The following is a 13,262-nucleotide window of genomic DNA, read 5'->3' as shown; positions in this document are numbered from 1 at the left end:
ACAATGAACCATGAAACAGAATGCCAAAGGGTTGAATTGGCAGAAACAGAGCTCAGTGCCCCAACGCATTCTGAAGTGCACAAGAGAAAGTGTCCTTAACTGGGTCCAGGATTTAGGGTCAACAGCTATCTAAGAATGACTCCCCCTCCCCCAACATTTGCATCTTGTCTTTAAAAAATGTATTGCATGAAATAGTTACAGGTAGAATTGGACAGGTTTGAGGCATGAGAAACACCACCAACAATTAACGTGAAGGTTTATATCTTTCTCTGGAATGGAGAATACGACATGAAAACTTTTCCTTCACTGCATAGAAGCATCATTTACTACAGACTGAGGTAGGCACACCACACTAGAAGTTTTTGTTGCTTTGTTGCATAAAACATCATAAATCCTTGGATATGTCCCTCCATCTTCTCCTAGATGATACAAAGTGTAATGCATCTGTTCCTCTTGCGAAAGCCACGATTGCTTCTGGCTCCTGAGAGACCGGCCATGCGATTTTGCCACTTGACTCTGAGGGGAGTCTCCATTGACCGGCATCTTCGCTAACCAATGTGCATGCTCCCCGTCTAAGTGCAGCAGAGTCTTGCCCATTCCTATGTATTGCTAATGCTGTTAATTGTGCTCTTTTTTGAATGGCGAATGACCAGCTGGGGAGGAAAAGTCATTGCGCAAAGTCCCCCCCTCCGTAGCCTCCTTCCCATTGGTTCTGGCAGTGCTTCGGTTCTGCTGAATGTGGAGGGCCTCTGCGCATACACAGGGCTGCCCCGGCAGAGTCAAGATCATGAAGCCGGCCTCTTGGAATATTTCTGATTAGATCCCCAAATGACTTGAAATCTCTCCCTGAGATGAAATAGAACCCTTGCCAGTCAGATTTCGTGCTCTTGCTCTCTTCCCATGTTTTATTGCTCCCTGTACAAGTGAGCTGCTGCTTTTAGAGAATGTTCTCTGAATCACAAAACAAAATACAAAGAAGTCTGGGTTCCCTTTGCTTTGGAGACATTGTGGGTCTGATTGTTTTCTTCTCAGTGGTTACTTGTCATTTCTCCTAATTTTCATTTTAAAATAGCACAAAACAGCTCACTTTTTAGAAACGATTGATGGTTGATGCCATGTTAACACATTGTTCTAAAATACTTGTAACCTTGTGAGTATCTCCGTCACTTGATACCGAACACTACATTTATCCAATTTATAAAGTAAAAAAAGGTTTGGTTCATTAACAAAATATATATTTTTCTTAAAATATAGGTTGAAATAAGTTCTTTCATAATACAAAAAAATTTACAGTTTACTGTGGCAGAATCTCATTCAAAGAATCCAGACCTGATGATTACTTCTACAGCAAGATTTCAAAAACAACAATCAGGTGCACAGATTGACTCTTCCCATCTTCACCAGCTCCTGCTTCCTTTGGCACCCACCTATTCTAAGAAAAGGTCTCTGGGATTGAAAAGGCCAAGGATAGAAATTCACCAAAGACAGGTACTTAATGGCCGTTGCACTCCATGCTAAGGGAAGAAATAAATATAATGCCGACTGACTTCCTCTCGTAACAACCTATTGCTTGAAAAGAATTAATGCTAGATGATCTCACAATATTGGCATTGGTCCTATCATTCCCCGCCCCCCGCCGTCACACCCCCACATAAAGCCTGGCGATCGGTAAGAAAATAAAACTGCCCTGTTTTCAGTGTCCATGTCCAAGATGGTAATGCTATGCACAGTGACAGTTTTAATAAAATAATACTATATTATTAAACTTACAACTCAGTAGCACCATTACAAAAGCTCCTGCATAAAGTAACAGCTGTTTTCGTGAACTGGTCTCCCAGCTGAAGGCTGGCATTTAGTCCGACGCTAGTAATAATAAAAATAAGCTCTCTCTACTTGAAATTTCTGCAGTTAACACCTCTACGGAAGCAAAACTAAATTTGAAGAGTGCAGAGTAATTTGAATGTCGGAAAGCAGGACTTTGAAGGAGCTTCCCCCAAGAGGACCTGCAAAGAAATTGATTACGTGGTGGGTTTGATCTGGTGTGAGTCTGTCCTTCGGCTGGGAAACTGCCCTCCTGGGCCGCAGCGTGCTTTGAGTCATGAGAGGAGGAGGAGGACTTAGTTTATGTGCTGATGGCACCACGATGAGCTCCGTTTTCTGGGCATGGGCAGCAGGGATCTTCCACAGTCCACCCGGCTAGTTACTAGGAGGACAACTGCCTTCAGGTATCATTGAGCAGGCTGAGTACGGAGCGGATTTTGCAGGCAAACCATCGCCTGAGGGGACAAAAGTATTGGTAATGGAATTGTTCAAACTCGGGGGTCTGGCGAATATCACGGAAAAAGGCAACGTCAAGGTCAGACTCTGTAAGGATGATCAGGAGAAGGAGCAAAACCAAGAGGAGTCCGACCGTCACAAGGAGCAGACGGAGGACACTTAAAACAAACTTATTCACCTGTTCTGCTTGGGCTCCTCCACTGCTGCACAAGGCCCGGAGGTCCCTTCCCAGCTCCTCTGCCTCCCCCGCTAGAGCGCCGGCTTCTGACTCCTCCTCTATGCTGCAAGGGTTGCCATTAATCGGCCGGGACAGCAGCATCAGCTCGAGACTCTCTTCGGCCACCGGAGTGGGCAGCACGCTGTCCGATGGACTGTAGATCTCATCTGAGATGATCGCCACACGCTCGTTGCTCTCCGCCCTGCCACTCCGCGAGTGGAGCAAGAAGGTGTCGCTGTGGGAGGTTGACCTGACCGGGGTGGAGTGAGCGCTGTCTCGCAAAGACTCGAGGCCTGAAGGGACAGAAAGACGGGGCACATTGCAGAGCCATAAAAACGGCTTCCACCATTCAAAGGCCAACAGCCCCCCCCCCCCTAAAGTTTGCATGGCAGGGCAGCGTTCTTCTTTGCTCTCTTTAAATCAGTCAAAGTGCCATTTCCAGATAACTCCTTTTGCGATAGTGCTGCTTTATACTGCACCACGTCCTGTTCTAGTTGCCATGATAAAGAGTCCCGGGCCTCAGACAGGACCTTCAGATACCCCATGGCTTACTTCCCTCCATGTAGATGCAGCTCCATTAAGGCCTACACGTTGAGTGCGGTTGATCAGCCAATTACTAATCCATCTGGTAGTGACGATGCCTAGCTAACGTTTTTCTATCTTATAAAGCAGTAGGTTGTGGTCTACTTTGCCAAATGCCTTACTGAATCCAAGTAAATTATGCCCACTGCATTTTGCTGGTCACTATCAAATAATATAAAAAGGTTTGTCTGGAAAGATTTGTTTTTGACAAAGCCATGTTGGCTTCTAGTAATAGCTTTGCTTGTTTCTAAGTGTTTGCAGACCCATTGCTTATCTTTTCTTAGACCATAGGAGATCTGATTTCAACAAAGCTTGGGAAGGATTTCATGGGTGAAAACCTTAAAGGGAGAAACTCTCAAGAAGCTTGGAAAACTCTGAAAAATGAGATTATAAAAGCACAGTTCACCACAGATCCAAGAAGAGGAAACCATCGTGGTTACATAAAGAACTGTCCAGATAAACTGAAAGACAAAAAGGACAAGTATGAAAACGGAAAGAGGGATGCATAACTAAGGCAGAATACCGCATATAGCCCAGATCTTCAAATATGAAGCCAGGAGAGGTAAGGCTCAGAATGAATGAAGGCTTGCTGCAAATGTAAAAAAATAATAAAATTTTCTTTTAACATGTAGGAAACAAGAAAAAAGTCAAGTAAACAATTGATCCAGTAATGGGAGGCGATGGCAAGGAGGCATCAGGGAGAAAGTGGAGCTGCTTAATTCATTCTGTGCATCTGTCTTTATAGAAAAGGAAAAAATAGTCCTACCTAACGAAAATTTTACTGTAAACGACAGAGAAGTCAAAATAGGCAAGAAAACGATAAGAGCACAACACCCATCAACTCTATATAAGTACAAATTGCCAGGACCAGATGGATTCCATCCCAGGGGTCTGAAGGAGCTGGCAGACATAATCTTGGGAGCACTGAACCGTATCTTTCAAAGATCCTGGAGCATCAGGAAAGTACTAGAGGACTGGATAGAGCTTATATGGTTTCTACAAAAGGAAAAAAATGGATCCAGGAAACTCTAGATATATAGGTTTGATATCAATACCTAGGAAAATCCTGGAAAAGATAAGCATTGGATCTGCAAATGGAAGCAAGCAGAGCTATTACTAGAAGCTGGCATGGCTTTGTCCTGTTGGATTTTGTTCTACTGCTTGTGCCTGCATTTTATTGAATTCCAATCCAGTCTCCCCTACAACTTCAATCCCCTTTATTTTTTCTTTATTTTTTCATCTCCATTAGTAAGAATTAAGTCCACTTTTTGGATGACAAAGTTATCAGCTAGGCTTGTCAGGAACCTATTTCTTCCAGTTGATGTCAGGATAGTTAAAGTCCCCATTACTACAGTGGTGTGTTTCCTGCATGTATCAGTTAACTGATAAGCAAAAAGTTTGTCTGTTTCTTCTGCTTGGTTGGGTGGCCTATACCATATGCCTATGGCCATGTCGTTCTTTTTTCCTTTTACATTAACCCATGTGCAATCAAGGAGGCTTTCATCCTTGGTCTTAATGTATTTCTGTAGAGATGCAGTAATTTTTTACCTATAATGCAACTCCACCTCCTTTTTTCTTAGCTCTGTTTTTTTTTTTTTAACATTTTATATCCTTCCATCAGAACATTCCAGTCATGAATTTCATCCCACCAAGTTTTGGTAATGGCAACTATAATATACTTGCCCTCATGTGCTAATACTTCAAGCTTACCCTGTTTGTTCCCCAAACATTGAGCATTAGTATATAGTCCTTTATAGTTGACCCTGGGTTTGTTTCCTACATCTTGTGTTTTCATATTGGAGTTTTCCTTCCTTCCCAGCACTCCCTACCTCCATGTGTGATTGATGGTCTTCTGGCTGATGCTTGGGATGAGGCCCTAAAGGCTGGTCACCCTCCCCCCCTCGGATTTAGTTAAAAGCCCTTTGGATAAGCTGAGCCAGAGTTTTCCAAAAATATGTTTTTCAGTTCTTGTGCAGCCCCATCTCCTGCCAGACCATTTGTCTCCGCATGGAAGAGAAGAAAGGGATAACATTGTGGGCTTGGTTATTTTTAAGGCTCTCAGTCACATCTTTGATTTTGTTCCTAGATTGATTGTTGGTCTACAAATTGCTGATTCTGTTCCTCTGAGAATCAATGTAAGCTTTGGGGGAGAGGGGTTGAAGTCTGAGCTACTGGAAAATGTGATGATGTCCCTTCTACAGCTGTCTGCATGCTTTCTTCCCAGGAAGGATATGAAATCAGTTGCTCAGCTCCAGCAAGACTAGGCTGAGCTGTTCCAGGCAGCAGGGACATTGTTCTTGGTGGTTGTTTCCCTCTCTGAATGACATGTTGCTATCGGTCTGCCTCTAAAGGTTTAGAAACGGGTTCATTTCTTCTGGTAAATGGCAAAATATTCAGCAAATGCATGAAAAGAAGACTCTGCTGCCACAATTTTGGAAAATGCTGAGCCTTCTTATAAAGCTACTGAAACAACAATCCATGAATTGCTTTGGATCTACTGTCTCTCTTCGGCATACACTTCCCTCTTCCAACTAGGAAAGAAGGATGAAGTTCACGCAGAGGCTTTGGTCATTGCAATTTTCTACTGGGAAACTGAAGCCTCGACTCCTGAGCGATTTTTCCAATACCTAGTTCCAAAACATTAAAATCTATAAGAAAGACACCTGAGCAATCTAACAAAATGAACTCCAATGAACCAAATGCAGCGTCCAACACAAACAATGGAAAAGTAACTTGATGGCCAATCCTCACATTTCCAACCTTTCTATGTCTGCAAAGCAAAGCTGAAGAAAGATTGTAAATACAGTCATAGTTTCAATGGTTCGCAACTGTCTCTTAAGCGATTACTGACTTAAATGTGGTTGCTAAATGAGGACTATCACCTGCAGGGGCAGCCAACTCACCTTCCATGATGGAGATGTGGACAGCCCTCCGCCTGGTCCTGGGAACACTGCTGAGCCGGGGTCCGTGGGGGATGGAGGGGCAGCTACGGCTGGGAACCAGTCCAGCCCTGCGAAAGAAAGGAAGGGCAGAGGCAGCAATCTCTTCCCATCACAAGGGGGGCAGGCTCTGGCAAAAGGTCCAGCTACTGCCACCACCCTTGTCTTCGCCCTTCCTTTGACCCTTTCGCTCCTCCAGAGCTGCCTTACCTGTGTATTTCCGGAGGCTCCCTCTTAATTTTGGCACTAGACTCCATTACTTCTTTGGCAACTCGGCCACTGAAAGACATTGGAGAGCAGAGCAGGTGACAAGCGTGGCAAATGCCCAGCCCAAGATTCTGCTGGCAAACTCCCCCCACCCTGAAAGTTGGGAGCATGGCAGTGCTCAATCCTGCAGCATCGCTCAAGGCTATTGCTTAATCCCTGGCAATAACCAGATTGGATACCTGGAAAGGTTTTGACTGGGTGCCTAGTTTGGTCAGAGTACCTGGGCAGCCTTCCTGTTCTGGAAGAGCCAAGTGGGGGTGGCTCTGTGTGGTGTTGGGAAGGGGGACCCCAGAAATGCCAGGACTGAATGGGTCCAGCTCAACTCAGAGGAGACTTTCTTTTGTACTGTCGCCTCCCTTAATCGGTTCTCAGGCTTCACACAACCAGGTGTGTGTCAAAACAGATCCAGCGACAGCCGCTTACAGTCGTCATTTACCTGTACCGGAATCGGCTCCCTTTGAAAAATAAGTTGCTGCTGGAGACGGTGCGAACTTGACTGGACTTCTCCAACCTGAAGCAAGAAGCAGAGGTGGGAACAGGGATCGAATAACAGCACTCCATCCACAGCTTCTTGGCTTTGGGAAGGGCTGCGATGGGAGGAGCGTTTTGGAAGCTTATCATTTCCATGTGCTGAAAATGAACCAAAGGCTCCAAGATCTGGTACAAGAGACGCCCCTGGGGGAGAGACCAGCTTGGGTGCTGCTAATGGCCACCAAGCACCAAGTTTTCCTTCTGTTCTGCGGCAGCTGGCACACCTGTACATCGGCGCAGCTCAGAAGCGCATGGGAAAGCGTGGCCAGCTTTGAGGCTTTCACAATGCCCATTCTGGACCTATGGCTGCTTTGCCCTGAAAGGGATGTGCCTTCTCTTCAGATCTGCCCTGGGGAGCCTTTCCCAGCCACAGCTGAATGCCATCCGACCTGGCCAGGTTTCATGGCCCTTCTCCCTGCCTTCATTGCTGGTTCAAATGGCTTCATGCAGAAGTGGTGGCAAAAGAGCAGCCAGCCAGACTCCTGCAAGGCCCCCACTCTAAAGTGGGGGGGGGGTGTTTCCACCTGCCATGGGGAGCCCAATGGAGGCCTTTCCAAAGATGACCCTTTGCTGGGCATATGGGTGCAGGGTGCAGAACATGCAGGGGGATGTCGCACACGCATTGCATTATGGGTATGGGCACACGCACACATGCTGTCACACGCATTTCAGCATACAAGGGCAAAAAGATTAGCCATCCCTGTCCTATCGCGTTCCTCCTCCAGCCTTCTCTGCCCCACAGCTGAGCAATCCTTCAAAAACCATCTCTGCCTGAGCTTCAGCCTCGCTTGGCTAGATGCGAGCTTACGATAGACTTTGGGGGGAAGGAGCTACTGAGAAGGGGGTGACTGGAACTATTCATCGTGCCTTCCCAAGATATCGGCTCATCATCCCAAAGCCAGAGGGGAATGCAAGGGCTCACCATCTAGCTAGCCTACCCATGCAAGGAGTGATCCCAAGAAAACTCCTTTGAACATGGCTGGACAATAGGGAGATAATGGGAAAATTAACTGGGCAGCCTTTGCATCAACCCTTTAGCTCTGATTTACTGTAATTCATTTGGCTTCTCATAATTTTTTTTCCTCTTGCAACAAATGGAACCGTTTCTTTGTTTCTACTTGGGTGTCCATCTCCTCACCAGGCAAAGCAGAGAATGCCAAGGGTCAGCACCTTGGTTAGTGGGGTTCCCAGAGTTCCCAGATCCTTTGAGCTACTTTGAGGGGAATCCATTTCACAGCTGAATTTAGGTAGCACTGATCAGACTGAGATTTATTTGATTTAACAGAATCAGAGACTATCGACCATGGTATCCTTCTGCGGCAGTTGCGAGAGGTGGGGGTGGGAGGCACCGTTTTTCGGTGGTTCTCCTACCTCTCGGGCAGGTCACAGTCGGTGTTGGTTGGAGGACAGAGGTCGACCCCTAGGCCCCTTAACTATGGGGTGCCGCAGGGGTTGGTCCTGTCCCCCCCTCCTGTTTAACATTTACATGAAGCCGCTGGGAGAGATCATCCGACGGCACGGGATAAAATACCACCAGTATGCGGACGATACTCAATTGTATCTGTCCGCCCCGTGCCAGCTCGGTGAAGCAGTTGACGTGATGTGTCAGTGCCCGGAGGATGTGAGGGTCTGGATGGGGGTTAACAAGCTGGCTCTCAATCCTGACAAGGCCGAGTGGCTTGTGTTTTTTCCTCCCACAAATTGGCAAGGTATTCCATCTCTCAGGCTGGGGGGTGAAATTATACACCCCTCAGACAGGGTTCGCAATTTGGGAGTCCTCCTGGACCCACAGCTGACCTTAGATTACCATTTGTCGGCTGTGACCAGGGGGGCATTTGCCCAGGTTCGCCTGGTGCACCAATTGCGTCCCTACCTGAGCCGGGAGGATCTTACAACAGTCACTCATGTCCTTGTGACCTCAAGAACTGGACTACTGCAATGCGCTCTACATGGGGCAGCCCTTGAAGAGTGTTCGGAGACTTCAGCTGGTCCAGAAGGCAGCCGCGCGAGCGATTGTGGGTGCGCCACGGTACACCCACGTCACATCTATCCTCCGCGAGCTGCACTGGTTGCCTATTGGTCTCCGGATACGCTTCAAGGTGCTAGTTATTACTTATAAAGCCCTACATGGTATTGGACCTGGGTACTTGAGAGACCGCCTTCTGCCAATTACCTCCCATAGACCCATTAGATCCCACGGATTAGGCCTCCTCCGAATTCCATCTGCCGGCCAATGCCGGCTGCCGACCACCCAGAGGAAGGCCTTCTCTGTGGCTGCTCCGTCCCTTTGGAACGAGCTCCCCGTGGAGATTCGGACCCTCGCCACCCTTCAGGCCTTCCGGACAGCCGTTAAGGCCTAGCTGTCCCAGCAAGCCTGGGGTTGAGTCCCCCCCCCCCCACTACTCGAATTTGCTGTGCTTGCTGTGCTTTTTTAAATTGTTGTATCACTGTCCTGTTTGTCTTACTTTTTGTATTTGTTTTTCCCCTTCCCCTGGTTTTTGTTCAGCCGCCCTGAGTCCCTTCGGGGAATAGGGCAGCTTACAAATCGAATAAATACCAATACCAATATCCAACTTGGGGAACTACAGCAATATCTGGAAAAGGTGCTCATTAAATGCAATGTTAACATGTTATTTTGGCAAGCATGCAAGACTACTCAGGATTTGGTTGGTCCATATGTATAATCTGTGCAAATTGATTTAGAAAAATGAAAAGCTGTACTTTGGTATGTGGCTCTTAAAATTAAACAGAAATACCCATCTATCGCCTCTCTGAGGACGTGCATCAATCCCAGGCCATTATGGTGGTCACTTTTCAGCCCTTGCCTAGCAAGCCCCAAGGACCTGTCTAAGCAATGCAGTGCCTGCTTTCCTCTTGGCCTGAGGAAAAGGGAAGCTCCCCGAACAGAAGATTCCCAAAGAGACACAGCGGAGGGAACTCCTGTGATACAAAAGACCAGATGACTTGGAAGATGGACACAAGATGCTCATAGACAGCAGAGGCTCTTCGTGAGGAATTCTTTCTCACAGACGCTTTGATTTCTCAGGCTTCTGAGCCTCGTCTGGGAGATGGGAAGGATTCCCAGGCAGAAGCCCAACCTGGTTAGGGCAAGATGGGGCTGCAGCAGAGAAATCAATCCTGGACCAGGTTTCTGCAGGAAACATCACCGCCACTTTGGGCTGAGCAGGCAGGCTCTACATTGGCAACAGCTGCTTCCCAAGGGTAGAAAGCAATCCTGAAAAATGCATCTTCTACTCACTTATAAAAGGCTTGATTTTCAATCCCACATTTCCAGAGATGCTTGCAGGCTTCAGGAGTCGGAGCAAAATAGGTCAGAACAATTTTCTTTTCCTGTCAAAATCCCAGAAAAATCCTTAGGGTTAATTTACAGGTGGTCTTGATGTTGTTTGAAAGAAAGCATGCAAAATATAATGAAACGAAAGAAAACATGGATGGTTTCGATCCAGCTCAGTCATAGGCCAGAACAGGAAACCAACTCTACCCTCACAGGTGGGTCTAAAACAGCTTTTATTAAGGTGAGCTCTCAGAACAGAATTTTGCCACTCTAGTTGTAAGGTGGTTGTTCCTCCTGCTCCAGTGAATTAGGGAGGAGCCTGAGCCATTTCCAAATGTTATCTGGGCATTAACAATTGCTTTAGTCCCTTTGGCCTGGGGCTCAGGGTTAGGGTATCCTGCGTAGCATCCTTCATCTTCACCATCCCTATTCTCTGCCATCAAAGTCCCACCCTGTTTTTTTATGTGTTGCGATGCCTATTAAACAGGGCAGGTGGTCGCCATCTTGGCTTTTTGGCAAAGCAGAGGCCTTTGCTCTACTGGACACCAAGAGCTCCCAACCAGAGTCTGGAAAAGCAGCAGCATCTGAGTAACTGGGCAGCCTGTCCTAGACCCCAACGTTTGTTTATCTCCCCACCCAGCATTGCCCTGAACTACCCCTTATTCCTCTGTCCCCCTCCCCACCTTTGGGGAAATGAAGTGGGAGGTTCAGAGTGTCTCTGTGTGTGTGTGTGTGTAATCTCAAGATGTGGTGGAGAAGAGGATGCGCTATTCCCTCTATCTGACAATAAGTGCAGCCCAAAGATCAAACATTTTCCAGTCTGGATTCCAGCCTCAGCCTCCCCCCTCCCCCCACACACACACATGAAGCTGGGGGGACAGAACCCTCTCCACAAAAGGGACCAACAATTGGGAAGGGCCTGGTATTTGTTCAGGGGGAGGCCTGGAAGTCTGAGTGCTTTTTCTCCAGCCAGAGAGGGTGCTCAGCATTCAACACCCCCAAGGGGAATGGTCCATCCACACTGGCTCCATCCCTTTTGACCAGCTTTGGTCCTTGATCAAGTCGGGTCTGTCTGGGCTGGATTCTTCTGGGATTCAATGGAGCCTAGAACCAAGGAAGCTCTGCTAGTCCATTTGGAAACATCCCAGTTTCTCGGCCTGACGGTTGCTTTAATAAAGTAATACAGTGTTTAACCTGAATCCAGACAAGTTCTTGAGATCTCTTGGGTGAACTGCAGGCAGAGATCCTACCGGATTTGTTTGGTCTCATTACGCAGATCCCTTTGGAAGGCACTCACCTCTTTCTGACTTACGTATAAATAGAACGTCTTGCCTTCAAATTTCATTTTGGCTACTTCGTTCCTGCAAGCGAAAGAGAAGCACTTCCATGAAAGAGGAAGCTGTCTCGAACCCTAACCCTGCGTCGCATGACAAGGGCACGCCCACACGCCACATGGAAGAGGCTCTGGCAAAATGCAGAGATTTTAAATCAAACTGCATAAAACAGAAAGTTAAAGGAAATTTCTTTTGGAGGAGAGCAGAAGATGGGTGGCTGAGGGCAGGGACCTCCGGCTGAAAACAGCGCTGGGGGTGAAAGGCATCTCGGCCTCAGGAGGGGCAGCAGCAGCGGGCAGCCAGGCAGATTTGAAGGAGCAGGTTGAATGGAAAGAGCCACCCTTGGCTGATGTGGGCAGAGGAGGAATTACCCGGCCAGCAGTCCAGTGAGGGGCTTTTCAGGAGGCTGTGCCGAGAACATGGACAATGCAGACAAATGGACCAAAGGGTATATCTTTGGGGGGGAGGCACAAACTGAATATTGAGGGCACAGATTACATGGAACAGCCATGCAGAGTACTGACCAGGAAAGGGGTTTAGGGGATATTGTAGAAAAATCCATGAAGCTCAGGATGGAGCTGCAGTAAAAAGGGCAAACAGGATACTGGGGCATATCAACAATGCGCTACAAGACAAAGCAAGATAAATGACACTAACTAGGCATCACATGGACCCGTTCACCGCCAGATGGTTCCCAGGAGAAGAGGTGGCCCTTAGCCGGTCCTGCCAAAGGAGGGGCCTACAGCAGCAGCACAAGACCCCCTCCCCCCGGGCCCCCGTCTGTCCTCAGCAGCCCCGACCCAGGAGAGCCCTTCCCCAGCGGCTCAGATCTGTTTCCCTCCCAGATCAGACTTCGGTTGAAAATCTTTAATTCCTCCTTTCAGAAAGTCTGTGGCCAACCTTGGATCTCTCTTGGGGCCATGATGCCCGCTGGTGGCAGCAATGGGCAGTCCAGCCGCCCCTTCTTAGCCTGCCAGGCCTTTCAGGTCTTGTGGGGCAGCTGTTCAAGCGCAGGGATGCCAGCTTTTTCCCACAGCAGCCTCTGCACAGACTGAAGAGGGCAGCTTCTCCTGTCTATTTTTCCTGCACCTGGGAAAATTAGGCCTCCTTTTTGTGGCCTTTTTCTCTGGCTAAAAAGACATTGTAGCAGGAGGCCACAGATTTCAAACTCTCTACTGCCTGCTAGGCTTGTAGTCCAGGGCCGACTCTTGTCTACACACACAGGGACTTGTTGGGTGTCACAATCTCTCAATCTGGGTTTGCACCTGCACAAAGAATTCTCCAGAACTTATCCCTGTCCAGAAGGGACACTTGCTGGGCTTCACAGCCTGCCAGCTCTCTTCCTGGACCCAGAGCAAGGCAGAGGCTTGAGACACCACTTGAGTCAGGAGGGAAGACACAAAATCCCTTCGGTATCACAAGGCACTTTTTTTCCCCTCCTAAAATTGGGAGGCTGGATGGAAATGACATCCTGAAGGATTCCAGGCTGACCTGGGAGACAGAAACCTTCCACATTGGATACCAAGGGAGGTTAGCTTTCTGTCCTGTTATCAATTTAAGGGCCAGCTTTTGATCCCGGAAGCAGAGGCTGCCCTGGCAAAGGCTGGTGCCAGTCTGCCCTTTCTTTTTCCAGGAAAGTGCTCTACACTGTCTGAGGAGCAGGTGAAGGCCAATGGGGATGGGTCTTAGTGGGCTCAGTTGCAAAGAAGATCCTCAAAGAAGCAAAGAAGATTAAAGCACATTGCTCTTAAGGAGTCCAAAGCAAAAATGCTCACGTGATTTGGTGTGCAACGGAGTTGATGGCATTCTGAAAGGAGCAT

At 47.8% G+C, this 13,262-nt stretch overlaps 1 protein-coding gene across 5 annotated transcripts in view; it reads right to left on the bottom strand.

Moving 5' to 3' along the window:
- Positions 1-140: 140 nt before the first annotated feature.
- The window catches only part of FRMD5 (FERM domain containing 5), an 88,601-nt gene continuing 75,479 nt past the window's right edge, over positions 141-13,262 (bottom strand). For 2 of the 5 annotated variants that reach the window (XM_087704406.1, XM_087704411.1), the window contains 6 exons: positions 11,406-11,469; positions 10,073-10,164; positions 6,719-6,793; positions 6,226-6,294; positions 5,980-6,086; positions 141-2,787 (listed from right to left, as the gene is read on the bottom strand). In XM_087704406.1, coding sequence (XP_087560532.1) covers positions 2,222-2,787; positions 5,980-6,086; positions 6,226-6,294; positions 6,719-6,793; positions 10,073-10,164; positions 11,406-11,469 — 973 coding nt within the window. In that variant the 3' untranslated portion in view covers positions 141-2,221. The remainder of the gene's footprint in view (positions 2,788-5,979; positions 6,087-6,225; positions 6,295-6,718; positions 6,794-10,072; positions 10,165-11,405; positions 11,470-13,262) is intronic. The other 3 variants (XM_087704409.1, XM_087704408.1, XM_087704407.1) reach the window with 3 other exon arrangements.

The sequence above is a fragment of the Thamnophis sirtalis genome, unplaced genomic scaffold, assembly GCF_051295495.1.
Source record: "Thamnophis sirtalis isolate CommonGarterSnake01/CBP01778 unplaced genomic scaffold, rThaSir2_p1.2 scaffold_2, whole genome shotgun sequence".
NCBI lineage: Eukaryota > Metazoa > Chordata > Lepidosauria > Squamata > Natricidae > Thamnophis > Thamnophis sirtalis.
The sequence above is the reverse complement of the archived record's forward strand: the minus strand, read 5'-3'. Positions and strand labels throughout refer to the sequence as shown.